The following is a 16,213-nucleotide window of genomic DNA, read 5'->3' as shown; positions in this document are numbered from 1 at the left end:
AGAATTCCCATTGTTTTTTTCTCATGAGTTTGGAAGTCCTTAACTTTCTCAGATAGTTGTTGGCATACCATTTCCAAACATGTGAGAATACTTACCTGTTCTTTTTTTTTTTTTTCCTAACAAGATCATTATGTAATTTTGCAAGTCACAGGGACTGATTCCTGTGAATTTCTTACCAGAAATGATATTCAAGTTTCATTGAAGAAGAAATATAATGATACATATAGATCATCAAAAAATCTTCTAAGTGGTAATGAGTGGTACTGCAACCAAGCCTTTCGAGCTCTAAATCAAGCTATAGGTATGCTAAGCAATGCGTCAAGCATTGCACTTTGTCTATTATCTTGTGGGGTGATTTTATTATTATAGTCAGCCACTGGGTTTTGCTGGGTGGTTTTTACATATAACAGACAAATTTTTTCTTCTTATTTTTCCTTGGCATCATTTGATGATTCTATTGTTTGTACTGCATTTTACTCCTTTTGTAGGACGCTGCATAAGACATAGGTTTGACTATGGAGCCATCATCTTATTAGGTAACTGTTTTGAATTATTTGTTCATGTTGTGCCTTGCATCTACCTCAGGTCAAGTTGTTTCCTTAAATTTGTATTAATCTTCACATTTCATATATTTGTAAATCCCACTTTGTTCTCTTTAATAGAGATGCTCAAATCCCTTGTCAATGAGATTATAATGCCACATTTTATTGGCAAGCAGATGAGCGCTTTCAAGAGGAAAGGAATAGAGCTCATATTTCTAAGTGGCTAAGGAAATCCATTAAACAGTATGATAGCTTTGACGCATCACTAGAGGGTTTAAAGTCTTTTTTCAGAGATGTCAAGGTCCCATCTTTTACCATTTCTTTCTCTAGTATCACTAGACTTTTCTTTTCTTTATATGGATAACTCAGTGGATGAACTAATTGGTTTTCCTGCCAAAACTTGCTCTCAGGGTTGGGTTGGCAAGAAAATGTTTAATGGCTTAGAAAATTCTGACAACGATGTGGACCATGTCTCTTCTATGGATCAATGCAAAGAGGTGACAAAACAGAATACTCAGGAACTTAACAAGTCTGATCATTCTGGACAGAATGTACAATCTATAAGCAAGTATGACCCTTTTTCCCATCAGAAGTCTCAAGGTAATTTTGAAGTTCAGACATCTTTGCAAACTGATCAGAACAACAGCTGCATAGAATATATTGACCTGGAAAGAATGAACGATAAAAACAATCATTCTATTGATTCAAGCAAAGGGTCAACAAGGAAAGAAAACAAGAAACTGAACAGTTATGACAATTCTGGACAGAAGCTACACTCTTCAGTGAAGTATGACTCTTTTCCCGGGCTGAACTTGTTAGATGAGGTTGAAGTTCAGGAATTTGTCCAGCTAGATAGAGTCAGTAGCTGCAAAGATTATATCAACACACAATGCAGTTTGCAGAAAAGTTCAAGGTAAGCATGGGAACCTTGTTAAATATTTCTATATAGTATCAATGTGTTTCAAGTCCTTGGATTAAGCAATTGTTTTTTGGTAAAGTTTATAGGTGGCTTCTTTTGAATATCTTGCCACATGATTTAAACTGCAATGATTACTTTGTGTGGGTTATAAGACTTTTTCTTTTCTGCAGGTGCTGCGAGGCTTCATCCATGCCATTCTCCAATGAAGATCCAGAATTACTCCTTGTCAAGGAAACCCCTGCTATGGATGATAATAATACCATGGCTAGTCCTGGATCCTTATCTAAGGATGGGAACTCTAGTTCAACCATATTTCAAGCATCTACACAATCTCCAGATCAATTATCAGTCCATTCGCAGTCTTTGACAAATCCGGTCCGAGTCCCTTCCAGCGCCCAGCCTGAGATGGTAGTCACTCCTGAAAAAGAAGTCACTGGAGACACCAGCAATTTGCCACCAGAAAGAGATTCGTCTTTGAGTTCGAGTGTTAATTCACATACCCAAAAAAGGAGGAAAACCATGGTTTCACCTTCAGTTGACCTTATGTTAATGGCAAGCAGAGAAGCAAATCGGAGAATTGAATTTAATTCGGAAACCAATTATGTGAAAAACAAATCCAAAACGTCAAATAATTGTGCTGAATCACATTTGTCCTCTACTCCAGTTATGGACAAGACTTTACAAATTTCATGTTCACTCTGTAGGAGCCCTTTAGGTCTTCCTGAGAATCATCTATATGTTAGGTGCTCAGTTACTTCATCTGCTAAAGCTCACTTAGTATCTCTTCTGAAACAAAGACAGGAACTGTGTGCAAATGTAACAAGCATACCTGTTATCATGACTGACATTTCATCAGTTGATCAGCTACTCACCAACCAGTCTTTTGGAGGTGCCTCAGGACAGGGCATATGGTGTGAAGAGGATGGATGTGTATATAATACCCTTTTTTGCCCCTTCTGCAGTAGCCCCAGCAACTGTCTTGGCGTTCAGATAGTGGCAAGCAATGCATTGAACTTTCAGTTACTTAACAAAGTAGGTTTCATGCAAAATCTTATTGTTTTTGCAATTTGTCACATAATGGGTTGCTTCTCTAACTTCGCCTTATGTGTAGATATTGTTTTACTTGGATCGTCTGGAAATTAGAATTCCTGAATCTGGAAAATTCAAGTCAGAGGCCAAGGTTAGTTTGCTATGTTGTTTCCTTATTTTATTTTCTCATTGTGCATCATTTTTCTACTTGTCATAGTGCCAAGTTGGCTTGAAGTTATGGCTTTTCCCTCTCCTCCTGGTAACAACTTTAGTATGATTTCAGGATTCATCACCAATTACTCATTCAGCCATGGATAAAGTCGCTGCTTTCAGTTGCATAGAAAAATTTTCTTATTCTCCAATACTGGAAGATTCAGGAGGGTGGAGGTCCACAAAATCGAAGGTAAAATAATTTATAAAATGCTTGCAGCTTTTGATCACAGGGCATTATCCCGCCATAAATCTGAAATTCAGCTTTCACAATCCTGCAGCTGAGACTACCAAAGAAAGGCCGGGGTTCCTAATGGAGAGCCGGATTGCATATTCTAACATGGCCTTATGAATTTGTATGTTGCACAAAATTATCAGATTGTAGACGATCGTATGTTTCTGGCTTTTTGTATATGCCATGGACATATGTACGAGTAGAGGCAGAGAAGTCAAGAATTTCCTTACCATTTTGGTCCTTTATGGTCATCAAGCTCAGCTGGTGCAGCCTAATTAATGTTCAGCTCCCACACTTCTGCAATTACAAGCAGGAGCTTGATTGTACAATTTTGGCATACTGGTTGCATTTCGGATGATTTGTAAGTTGTAAAGCACTTCTTGTAACCAGTAAATAAAAATGATGTTAGCTAATAAAAACATCATATTTATTGTTTAGCACCCTGGTGAGATTAGAATTGCACTCCCTAGAATAAGTAAATTTGAGCACAAAAGCTAAAAAGAAACATTTAACATACATAAGTATTTATATGCATATATGTACATATCTTGGTGTCGAATGCGTGGGTAGATGCAGTCACAAATTAATATTTCTTCCATGCAATCAACTTTAACTACTTAAGAAAGTTTTTTGAGCTCCAACAAACCAAGCTCATCAGAATTAGAATATAGGTGTATTTTAGATTCAACAACAATATAGTTTGGCCACGTTCAATTGTCTTTGTAGATTTTCAGCTAGTAGGTCATATATTTCTTAGCAAAAAGACATGTTCACCCTCCTCAATTAAGCTACTGCCTTCTGGAAGGGCATCATCCAAGCATGTCATATCGGTCTACCTGCCAGTGAAAACTGAAGCTTCCGGGAATTTCCATCTTACCAATCATCTGGTCAATCCCTACACAAAAACCCCAGATTGTTTCAGAAATCTTTTGCTCATTTGTATGAGGGTGCGCCCAATTGACATCAGTATAAGTAACAAGGATCAAAAACAGAAATTTTGCATACCTCTCATGCAACAAAAACTGCCTATGAATCTTAACTTACATGTGACTGAAAATAAGTTTATATTTGTTGAGCAGAACATTGAAGCAGAAAAATTTATTACCTAAATCAGGACTTTGAGGATAGATATCTTCGTCCCTGGGTGGTGGTGCTGAATCCTCCAATGACTGGATGCTTTCCGGGTTTTGCTTCCTGGATTCAGCATGTGTCACTGTCTCTGCTTCTGATTCTGCATTGTTTGGAACCACACCTGATTGCTTTCTCTTTAAACGGGCTCTCCTATTCTGAAACCAGTTATACACATTTGTTTCAGAAATTTGGCCATGTTTTGCCAATTCAGCGGTCATATCCTGGATCTTCTGTTTGCGAGGAGTCCCCTTGCATTCATCGTAAACATGCTCAAGGATTTGGAGCTGTGCAGGTGTCGGGGTCCACCGTTGCCTGGCAGTGAGCTTCTGGCTGCCAGATGCCACAAAGGGATCAAAGTATGGATTCCCCATTCTCATTCCTACAAGACAAAAAAGGCCTCAAAATTTTGCGGGCCTACGGCAAGGTCCTAGTAGAATTTGATTGGATAAATGAATCACGAGAATAATAGCAAGACTTTGATGGGATAAGTAGCTAAACTAGTGAATGGTGCAACAGAACGGAAAGTCTGCTGAAGCAAAAGCAATTGGATACTCGTTGACAAGCGTATTCGATAGGGTTTCAAAAGACTCAAATCAATTTCCAATTTCTCCAAAAAATATACTATAATCATGCTTTCTTTTTTCCCAGAAAACTGGGCTAGTGCCTATGAATATGACATAGCAAGTTTCTAATTTCCTTTCCGGAATATAAGGGGAGGCAGTGGCTTTGCCGAAAAAGGAAAGAATTTGCAAGTGTTCTACATCCACTTAAAGATGATCATTTCTTCATTATATCAATCAGAGATTCTATGCTCGTGTTAATTTGGGATTCAATTATTGCATGATTCAAGTATGGATTTGGGATTTTCCATGTATAAACTGATTGGTTATCGTATCACCTAAATTAAGAAAGCAAGTCGGAGCAAAATCAAGCAACAGAAACTTGCAATGACTAATGGAAAAACACCAAAGCCCCCCCCCCCCCCCCCCCCCCAAAAAAAATCAAAATAAGATTAAAATAAAACACAATCACTAAAAGAGGAAAGAGAAAGAGAAGAGACCAGCGATTTCATTTTGAGCAGAGAAGACTTTGTGCATCTGAACAAGCTGCTCACAAATCATAGCATAAACAGCGATCTGTTTCCTGAGCAACTCCATTTGTTCATCAGTCATCACTTTCACGCACAACCCATTACTAGTGTCCCCTCCATCTTGCTGAAACTGCCTCTCCATTTCTCCTCCTTGTTGAAAATTTGGCCACTCCATTTTCATTGATTGAATTTTCTTTTTTTTTTCTTTTTGGCTTTTTCTCTTTTTTCTTTTTCCCACCCTTCACTACCCACTTCCAAACTCAAACCATTTCTTTCATTTTTATATAAATAAATTTATTTTATAGATTGGGGAAGAAGAAACAAGTCACTTTAGAGTGCAAGGGTATAGAAACCATTCCATCACCAACACACACACACACACTCACTCTGAATTATATATTTATTTTGGAAACAAACAAAAAGTGTGTAATTGACAGGCGGCGGAGTTAATTGCTCAGTTTAATGCAATTAGAAAGTTGACTGTGCCAAATTAACGCTATAACTTGCGGGTCTCGCGGGTAAGTCATTTCTACTCTTCTTATTCTTTTGAACTACAATCACTCACAGGCGTAGGCGGGTAGGCCCTGCCAAGTCATTGGTTAAATGATCCCGTTGATCAGAGAAACTAGTGTAATCTTTAAATTCGAAAAAGAAAAGAAAAAGAACCTATTGTCCTGTAAATTAATGCAACCGGAGAGCAAAAGGGGCGTAAAATATTTGCCCTTTGTCTAATTGTCTTGCTTTGCTTTATTTATTGGCTGCCAAGTCAGAGGGATGTGATGTGACTGTTCGGTGTCCGCCATGTTATTCCATTGCATGACAACATGAAAACCCATCCATGCCATTCTGTTTTGTGTTACAGTACCTACCTCATACCATTTACCACCGGCGGAGGATCCAGCACGTGAGCAGTGGAGGCTCGGAAAACATATATTTAAAATTTCTAACTGATCCCCATTAAGGTATTAAAAGAATTCTTATAAAATTCATAAATTTAAATTTCAACTTTTATTATTGCAAAAGTCGATACTTTAATTAAAAATAATAATAGCCCACCTCCCCACAACCGAAAATACTTTTTCATTCTTCAAAATAAATTTATATTATTTAAAAATAATAATATCTCATCCTTTTAATCACAAATTAAACATTAATTTTAGTATATTTGTTGGTGACATCTGCATCAATTCTTCCAATTTTCACAACCACAATAAAGAAAGAGCGAAATTATTTGCATTGAACACTTTACTACTTTGCATAGTCATCTACTAAACTTAAAGAATTAAATTTTACAGATGTATATTCTTTAAAATACTAATAAAATCTTTACTTAAAACACTTAAATTAATTTATTTATTAAAACACCAATAAATATATTTAGCACACACGAGAAAAATTTTCAAGAAATTTAGCATAACTTACAACAATGGAATTAATTATACTTTGAAATAATTTTTTAAAAAATAACTTTACTTAATAGTTTTTCTTTAATTAATTTGCTGCACATTCAACGAAGTATTTTTTAACATGTTAGAAACAAAAGTTTTAGGGTTAATGGTAAGAGAATTATATTTTGAATAATGAGTGTGTTACACGAGTGTTTAAAATAATTAAGTTACGCTCGTTCACAAATAAATTATCCTAAATAGTAACTCACATAATGGGTAATTATTTATTCATAGAAAAAATATCTTTAGTAAATGAAATTCGCAGCTCTAGAATTGAATGGGAGATAAATGGATGCATGATTGTTTTGGTTATTTATATAGAAACTAATGTATTTAATAGCATTGATAATGAGTCTAATGCACAATGTTTTCAAAATATGAAAATGCATAAAATACATTTATAAATGTATTAGCAAATATTTTATATATTCAAAATTTTAGTTTTTACATCTTATTATTATCTAATTCACTTCAAATAGAAATTTTTCTATACTATTATGACTTTATTATTTAAAAATTAAAAAAAAGGAAAAAAAAAACGAAATTACGCACATTCTGTTTATGAGATGAAAAATCATATTATAAACCAAGATTTTGATTCAAAAAATTGGCTAATAATTATACGTAGGGGTTGGTTAGTGGGAATTAATTAAATATAGTACAAAACCCATGTTATTTCTTTGCTGGGTAGTGGGTATGGAATTTCAACGTGCACGGGCTGTATCTTATGTTTGGACTTTGGAGTATGATATATATTAAGTCAATATTAAACAAAATGTGAGAGCATACTCTAGCCTGATAAGATGTTAAGAGTTATATTATTTTCATAATTGTAACACACACACACACACACACACACACACACACACACACACAAAAGGAACGAAATTTTACAACTGTTATTTTGTTTAAGTAATTTATGCTAAAGGTTTGAGTCTTTGGAGATGAATGAAACTATCAGCCCTCGGCATATCCAACGGGAATAATAAAGAGGCAGTGTTTAGTGATGAAGCAAACACATGGACACGTGTTAATTTTAACAAACAAATAGGAAAACAACAATTGAGTAATTTAAGGGTGCATTTGGGAATGATGTGTAATTCAAAAATAAAAGTTGTTTGGTAACACCTTACAACTGTGTTTTGGCAGCTTAGCAGTTTTTTTTTTCTCAGTTTTACTTCACAGTTATGGGTTTTATCCACTTCAACTTAAAAGATATAGCATCTTACTTTCAAATGCACCCTAAGAAAGTTGGGTGTATACCTAATGCAAATGTTTTGTTTACAACCCATGCTAAATCTCTTAAGTATATAAGAAAGCTTAACAATATATATGCTGAAAAAATAACATACAAATAATTATTATAATGCCAATTTTTAGTAAGATATATGTTGAGGAAATATGCTTGCATGGATAATTCAGAATATTCTCTGTGAGCTCTTTTAATCATAAAATACTCAAACTCGTGTTTGAGTTAATAAGAAATTGAATCTCAAAACGCACCAATTTGTTTAGTAAAAATGAAAAGACTAAAGGTGATTTTGCCATTTTCTTTTTATTACACTAGGATTGAATTGAATTGAAATTAAATCTGTATAGTGTAACAACAATATCAATTAAATAATTGAAGGTATTTATATTATCAATATCAAACAACCATCAATGGTTAAAGTGGTAACTAGTAAGATCAGTAAAATGTCTGACACTTAGGGCAGGGGTGGACATTCAATTCAATTTTTGTTGAATTGAAACAAAATTGAGATTTGAAGAGTTATCCAAAGTATAAAAGAAAGGAAATGAGCATTGAAGACCTAATTATAAGACTTTAAATTGAATAAGTCAACAAAAATAATGACAAGAAAATTATCATTTTTGTGGCTAAGGTAGAACTTAAGAATAACGAAGCAATTTCTTCATGATCTATATTATTAGCCTTATTTTCTTGAGTCATTTGATTTATTGCATGGTAGATTAGGACATGTTAATTATAATTATTTTCACAAATTAATTAACATAAATCATATATCCTTATTCCAAATTTATACAAAACATATGTGGGAATCTTGTGTTGAGGCAAAACTAACAAATTTATACAAAACATAAGGGAATCGTATGCCCTCAAATAATTAAAAGGAGCACTGAACCACTTGATCTAATACATAACGATATATGTGCTTTAAATCCATTCAGTCGAGGGGTGAATTTTGTTATATGTATTTGTTAAAAGACAAAGACAAAGACAAAAAGCTATAAAGAAAATTTTTTCTATACAAAAATGAAGTTGAGAATCAACTAAATAATAAAATGATGGAGTTGAGAAATAATCATGGTGGTAAGTATGTTGTTCTATTTGGATCACTTTGCTAACAACAAGAAATCATACATCAAACCTCATCTCCTTATTTAGCTCAATCTAACGGGATTGCTAAAAGAAAATATCATACCTTAAAAGAAATGATTAATGTAATGTTGATAAGTTTTGGGTTATCTTAGATGTGTGAGGAGAAGTTATTTAATTACATTTTAAATAAAGTATTCCGAAAGGAAATAGAGAAAACCTCTTATGAATTACAGAAAGGTACAACGCCATCTAATAAATATTTACAAGTGTGAGGGTATCTTGCTAAAGTGATCATTCCTCCATCTTGATTTCTAGTGTATAAGTGGAATATACCAGATATTCACATAAATATAATATTCTAATTAAGAAATGCATAAATATTTTTTTTTAATGTATACTAATGACTATATAAAATTTTGTTATGTGTATTTGTTGAAAAGTAAGGATGAATTTATTTAGAAATTTATTTTCTATAAAATGAAGTTGAGAATCAACCAAACAAAAAAATGAAGGTGTTGAGAAGAAATCATGGTGGTGAATATGTTGTTCCATTTGGATCACTCTATTAACAATATAGAGTTATAAATCAAATCACAACTCCTTATTCATATCAATCTAATAGGATTGCTTAACAAAAAAATCATACCTTGAAAAAAATGATGAATGCAATATTGATAGGTTATGGGGTACCTTAGGATATGTAAAGAGAAGTTGATTTTATTAGCTAATTACTTTTAAATAAGGTGTCCTGAAAGGAAAAAGAGATAATTCCTTACGTATTATTGAAAGGTAAAGTAACTTGCTATAAATTCTTATGAGTGTTGAGGTGTCTTGCTAAAGTGGTCATTTCTCCACCTACAAATATGAAGATAGGACCAAAAACTATTGTTTAGGAAATGCATAATTTTTTGAACATGTATTTACTTGTAAATTCAAAGATGATTCGAGTTCAATTAAATGAACACATGAGCCTATTGTTGAAGATAGTCAGAACCTAGATCAAGAAGAAATTTAAGAATATGAATAATAGGTTGAGATTGAACTTAAATGTAACAAAAGAGCTACTGGAAAGTGAACCTCAAAGCTTCAAGGAAGATTTATAATTTCACGAGAAGACACTTTGTGAAAAGACGCCATTAACAGTTAAATTAAATCTATCTTACAAAATCATACTTAAATGTTTGTGGAACTTTATCTAGGGTGCAAACCTATGTGATATCAAGGAAAAAATGAAAGTTGATGGATTAATTAACAAATATAAGGCTAGAGTTGTAATTAAAGGTTATAAACAACAAAAAGGCTTTGATGATTTTGATATATATTCTTCTGTAACAAGAATAAATTATATTAGGATGATACTTGCAATTGCAACTTTATGTAATCTTGAAGTACTTAAATGGATGTAAAAAAAATCTTTTAAATGGGGACTTAGATGAAGAAATCTATATGGAACAGTCTCCAAAATCCCAAAATAATAATAATAATAATAATAAGGTCTGTAAATTAGTAAAGTCATTATGGCTTGAAAGCATGGGAATTTTGACCCAAGGATTATGCAAAATGGTTTTAAGAAAATTTTGACCAAATGATGATGGCAAATGGTTTTAAGATCAACAAACGTGAAATATGAGTATATATATCAAAGAGATAGAAAATAGCTAAGCTATTTTATGGCTTTACATTGATGACATGCTCAATGTTGGGAATAATGATAAAATTGTTAAGTCTACTAAGAATATGTTGAAGTATAAATTTGACATGAAATACATGAGATCTAGCATATGTCATCTTGAGAATAAAAAATTTAAGGACTTCTAATGGACTTATTCTTAGTCAATTATATTATGTGAAAAAAAAACTTAGTAAATTCAACAAAGATACTTTTGTTGTGACTAAAATTCCTTTAATAGAATATTCTAGAGTGATATAGATTTTGATGTACTTAATAAGCTATATAAAATCAAACTCAATTTTTACAATGAGGAAGTTCAGTAGATATACCAGTAACCAGGGGCTAACCACAAGAAAGCAATAGTAAGGGTACTCATATGCTTATAACATACTCAAAATTACGGGATGCACTATACTAGATATTCAATTGTACTAGAATGATACATTAATATGAATAGCAAAGTGGATGTCTTATGTGAAAGACTTAAAAGTCTACCAACGACTATATGTTTACACTAGCAGGTACAATTATTTCATGGAAATTCTCTAGAAAAAACTGTGATAGTTAGATCTATAACAAAATCTGAATTCATTGCATTGGATAAATATGGTGAAAAAGTATAATAGCTGCGAAATTTCTTAGAGGATATTCCAAGTTGGCCAAAACTTGTGCCATCAATTTGCACTCACTGTGATAATCAATCTGTAATTGGAAGCGCACAAAGCAATATGTATAATAGTAAGTCTAGATATATACGTCAAAAACATAATTAACATTAGGGAATTACTCTCTATTGTAGTTATTTTTATTGAGTACATGAAGTCAAAGGATAACATTGTAAATTCACTAACCAAAGAATTAAACAGAGAGATAGTAGAAAATCATAGAAGAAAATAAGACTAAAGCCCATAGAGTTATAGTTCAAAGGGAAAACTCAGTTATTAAAGACTAAGCCAGGTCACTATAAGGGTTCCTCGTATCTATTTCTATGATGATATAATGATGCTTGTAGGAGAAAGAACGAGTTATGATCTTAATGATTCTTATGCATTGAGAATTTGAGCACATAATAAGGGTTGCTCTTAATTAAGAAATAACCTATGTGAGAGAGAATTGAGGCCACTTTAAAAAGAATTGTATAAGGTTAAATTCTTGCAGAATTAAGTAGATGTTCAAAGGCAAAACAAACATAACACCGAGAATCAGATGTGTGACGAAAGATCTCTGTGTGAAATATATCATTATATGTATATATATGAATGGCAGAATAATTTAAATACATTGTGTCTATTAGATAATTAAAGTAAATATGTTTTTCTTAAGAGAAGGTTCAAAAATTGAGACCTATTTATTCAGTATCTGTGTTGAAATTTAACTATTTTTGTATTATGATTGCCCATCACGGAGGCTTGCTTATGTCAGAATCTGTCTACGTTCCTCAAATTTACCCCAACGTTACTCTTATGATTATTTTTCTTTGTCAAATTCAACACTCGTTTGAATGGAGAATGGTGTTGTACAGGTTTAACAAACAGAGGAATAACTTTAAACCACGCTGCGCCGCGACAATTCGTTAAATTTGTGAGATGGCCGTCCGTTGCCCATGTGCCCAACATCCATCGTATCCGACTCGATAATGAGTGAAGATATTTACAATATATTAATATTTTATTCTAAATATCTAGCTCTTAAAAGAATTTAGATTCTGCCGGCACTAAAGTGAAAAATCTGCTTCCAATACCGAAAAAAATATCACGTATCTGTTCTGTCAATACATTTAAAAGGGGGACTCGTAACTAACGGACAAATAATAGTTTACCGTTGGGTATAGAGTCAGAAATCGAACGGCTGTTAGATTATTAAAAAAATGAAAAAATACATGGTGGATTTACGGGCTAGAAAAGTCACTAGGCAACTGGCCTTTCTTCCTCTTCCTCGAAAGCCGCTGCTGATTTGAAAAAATGAAAATATTGGGGTTATTGACTGATTTTGATTTCTCTTGCTGGGGTTATGATTATGGAGTAACAATAATTTAATTTTAATAACGTTTGGTTGATGAATAATGATCAATTTTCAAAAAGGCTAGTAATTATTTTGAGGTCGATGAATTAAATCAATTTTATCTTTTTTATGTACGTTGATGATCCTGTTTAGAGTGACAATTTTTTGACAGGTTCATGTATATAAAAATTATTCTTTTGTGGATTTTGCCGACAATTTTGAGAAAAAATATTTATAATTGGTATTCTTTTTGTTAGGTTATTGTTGGATACTGCCCTCGTAATATTTTCTTTTTCAATTGCACCCCTCTCGAATTAATTTTCTAGGTTTCCCATTGTCTTTGTGTGTCCGTAGCTCGCGTGGGTATTTTTATTTTCTTTTTATGAAATATCTTTCCTACCAACCACGCCTATTCAATCACTCAATAAATTCAAATTACAACCATTTATTATCGACACATACAGATCTATTTGTACTTGCTTCATCGTTAACAATCAAATATACCTTGATTAGCCTATCATAGTAATATGTTACCTCATATAATATTTACCCAAATACCTTTTTTTACTATTTTCTTCAAATATTTTCTTACACATTCATTGAACAGTCTCCATCTAATAATAAGCCCAATTCTTATTCCAAAATGTCTTCTCCATCTTTTATTTCGATCCACTACACTATTCATAATTTATTGCCAATAAACTGATTATTTCCAAAAATCAATCATATATAGCTGAACCATCCAACATATTCCAATTTGTAAAAATTAACCCAACCCACGAATGACTAGAAATTGCTTGGCCGTTTAATCTATTAATCACAGCGAGCAAAACAGCAAATACTTTTGTCCGGCAGCACCATCTTCAAGTAAAAAGTCAAAAAGGTTTTCCTCAAAACTGCATAAAGGAGCTGACGCATAACATTTTTCTGAGCCAAACAATAACTATGTGATTAGGCAAAAGGCACCAAACACATTGTAACCAGAAAAGATAATTTATATTGCACTTGAATGCTTGAAATTTAGCACTGGCAATGCCACAAAGGATGAATTCTACTCTACCAATTTGCAGCCACAGATTGACAAACAATTTAGCACTTCAATGTGCTTATTATCAAAATAAATTATTTTAAGACATTCCATTCATTAAAAACATACTTCAGCATCCAAGCTGCTCAATCATAAGCCATATGACATCATGCAATCCAATCATGACCTAACCATGCAAATGCGTTAAAGATTAACTATAGCAAATGTAACTAATTTCCTTAGCATTACAAAAGATAAGAAAAAACCATCACCACCATTCATCATCAAAAAACATGGGATTTTTCTACAAACGATGGAACGCCTTAGCTAAATCATTAAGCTTTAGAACACAGTACATATAGAGCAGTGAATCTCCCACCTACAGCTATTAATTCTTCGAAAGGCAGGCATAAGAAAATGTCGAGGGAGAAGCAACATGATTCTCTTACATGATGATGAAGATGATGAAAGCATCCAAAAAAATTAACATGGAAGCACAAAGCATTAACATATGTTGTTTGAAACATTGTCACAGCCTAACATGACTATGCTAATTTCTTCCTTCAACTTCTATTCATCATCATCCTCCTGCACAAAACCAAAAACAATAAATCAACAAACAAATTCAAGAAAAACCACATAACAATGATAACAAGTCAAACTAAAAATCAAAACATCCCCAAAAAAAAAACCTCGCCACTGCCTTCTTCATCATCATCCTCATCATTCACCTCTGACATAGACTTCTCAGACTCCTCTTCTTCCTCCGGCTTAGTTCCCTCCGCCTAAAAATCATCATCATCAATCCAATTAAATAACAAACAAGATTAGACAACAGATATCATCACAAATAATCAATAAATCACCTGTCTCCTATTGTAGTTTTTCATATCCTTCTCATACTCAACCTTGCGCTTCTCTGCCTTAGCAACATACGGTGCTTTATCCTGTATTAATCGAATTCTAATTTAATTGCAAAATTCATAACTGCATATTTAGAGATCTTCAAACTAACACTAATCCACTTACAGCTTCAGACATTGACTTCCATTTCTCACCACCAGCTTTACCAACCTGTGAGTACATAAATACAACAGAAATAAATCAATAATCTAACAACAACAATTATTATTATTACTGAGCACACAACAACAGCTAAAAAATTCATATTAACATTATTAACACTTACAGCAGCAACTGATTTGTTCTTAGGATGATCCTTCTTGTATTGTTCACGGAATTCTTCCCTATATTCATCGAACCAATATCAATACTCCATAACTCGCTCACTTTTTTTACTTAGGTGACGAAAAAAATTCTCATGAGTCTTATTTTATCACTTGTTAAAATAAAGGCTTATGGCGCAAAAAAACAGAATAAAAATAAATTAAAAAAAGGAAGAATGATGATAAGATAAGATAAGATTCATTACATGAAAACAAAGAAGGCGCTGGCTGGCCTCTTTGGCTTGTTCGGGTCCTTAGCTGCCTTTCCCGATTTTCGTCCAGCTTTGGCAGGCTTCTTGTTCACAGAGAGCCTATAATCAAAAATGAAAAAAAAAAGATTAATTAATATATTCATCTAGACAGATCCGAGATCTAACGGTCAATAATCGATGAACTATTTTGATGAATTTCGTAAAAAGAGGACTTACTTGGCGTTTCTGGTATCTGACTTTGATTTACCTCCTTTCATTTCAAATCCTGCAATATCAACAACGGATCAGGCAGAATTAGAGCTAAAATCGAACAAATTACGTGAAAATTCGTCGGAATCGAACGAGAATTACCTGTTTCTGAAGAAAGATAGAGCTAGGGTTAGGGCTTCAAATGAGAGAAAAAGAGGAAAGAGAAAAAGAGAGAGACGCAGATGTGAATAGCGGATGCGTTGTTTGTGAGCTGCAAGAGAAACGAAGGGGCGGAGATATTTAGTGGAGGAATGGAAATTGAAATTCAATTGCGCACGAAATGAAATTTGGGATTTTAGGGGTTTAGGCGGGATTTCGAAATTTATTGCCACGTCATCTATCCGAGTGAGTTCGTTGGATTGGGTGCGTCAGTGTTAAAGCTTGAGCGTTGATTTGCCTTTGTGTTTTCTTTTGTGCTTCTTTGCACTCTCTGCGTCCATGTGCTTCAAACGTTATTTTCTGCATTTGCGCTAGATGCGTTGGGTTTTCGAGTGAGTCGGTCAACTGGCGGCCCATATGAATACGGGTCGGATTAATAGATCCACATGAGCCCAAATATTACAATCTGTTTAAGAGAAATTAAATGGTTATTAATTAACATATTAATGTTAGAAATCCTAATATTTAAGTCTTAATTGCTATTGCATTTATCAACTGGATGTTAGTATAAAGTAATTAGTAATTCTACATTTATCATGTAATAGATGAGTGGCACATAATATTAAGATTTAAATATCAAGATCTCTAACATTATTTTAGAGTGCGTTTAGGGGAACTAAGCAAAAAATACTTTTAATTTGACTTTTTTCCCCAGTACATGATTTAGACCGTCGGTATCATGCAATTAAGAAGTTCATACGTTTGGTTTATTTAATTAAACA

General features: G+C 33.3%; 3 protein-coding genes across 6 annotated transcripts in view; 1 reads left to right on the top strand and 2 right to left on the bottom strand.

Annotated features, from left to right (window-relative positions):
• LOC18043008 (Fanconi anemia group J protein homolog) overlaps nt 1-3,074 on the top strand; it is a 9,527-nt gene extending 6,453 nt beyond the window's left edge. For all 3 annotated transcript variants that reach the window (XM_024183143.1, XM_024183142.1, XM_024183144.1), the window contains 9 exons: nt 53-81; nt 180-301; nt 489-536; nt 719-843; nt 953-1,455; nt 1,632-2,493; nt 2,573-2,641; nt 2,774-2,893; nt 2,982-3,074. In XM_024183143.1, coding sequence (XP_024038911.1) covers nt 53-81; nt 180-301; nt 489-536; nt 719-843; nt 953-1,455; nt 1,632-2,493; nt 2,573-2,641; nt 2,774-2,893; nt 2,982-3,014 — 1,911 coding nt within the window. In that variant the 3' untranslated portion in view covers nt 3,015-3,074. The remainder of the gene's footprint in view (nt 1-52; nt 82-179; nt 302-488; nt 537-718; nt 844-952; nt 1,456-1,631; nt 2,494-2,572; nt 2,642-2,773; nt 2,894-2,981) is intronic.
• A 30-nt stretch (nt 3,075-3,104) lies between these two features.
• On the bottom strand, nt 3,105-5,785 carry LOC18040828 (WUSCHEL-related homeobox 13). The gene is made up of 3 exons (XM_006435322.2): nt 5,127-5,785; nt 4,041-4,445; nt 3,105-3,830 (listed from the first exon to the last, which is right to left on the bottom strand). Exons 1-3 carry the CDS (start codon nt 5,335-5,337, stop codon nt 3,745-3,747), a joined length of 702 nt encoding a protein of 233 aa, XP_006435385.1. The 5' UTR covers nt 5,338-5,785; the 3' UTR covers nt 3,105-3,744.
• An 8,087-nt stretch (nt 5,786-13,872) lies between these two features.
• Nucleotides 13,873-15,603, bottom strand: LOC18040827 (high mobility group B protein 3). 2 transcript variants are annotated; one of them, XM_006435319.2, is made up of 8 exons: nt 15,435-15,603; nt 15,300-15,348; nt 15,078-15,182; nt 14,835-14,892; nt 14,675-14,719; nt 14,512-14,592; nt 14,338-14,430; nt 13,873-14,233 (listed from the first exon to the last, which is right to left on the bottom strand). In XM_006435319.2, the coding sequence occupies exons 2-8, from the start codon at nt 15,338-15,340 to the stop codon at nt 14,216-14,218; spliced, it is 441 nt and encodes a 146-aa protein (XP_006435382.1). In that variant the 5' UTR covers nt 15,341-15,348; nt 15,435-15,603; the 3' UTR covers nt 13,873-14,215. The 2 variants fall into 2 exon arrangements, with proteins under 2 accessions (XP_006435382.1, XP_006435383.1); XM_006435320.2 differs by lacking the exon at nt 13,873-14,233 and having other exon boundaries at nt 14,299-14,430.
• Between the last annotated feature and the right edge of the window lie 610 nt (nt 15,604-16,213).

The sequence above is a fragment of the Citrus clementina genome, unplaced genomic scaffold (assembly GCF_000493195.1).
Source record: "Citrus clementina cultivar Clemenules unplaced genomic scaffold, Citrus_clementina_v1.0 scaffold_5, whole genome shotgun sequence".
In the NCBI taxonomy this organism is placed as follows: domain Eukaryota; kingdom Viridiplantae; phylum Streptophyta; class Magnoliopsida; order Sapindales; family Rutaceae; genus Citrus; species Citrus x clementina.
Note: the sequence above shows the minus strand (reverse complement) of the source record. Positions and strands in the feature narration are given on the sequence as shown.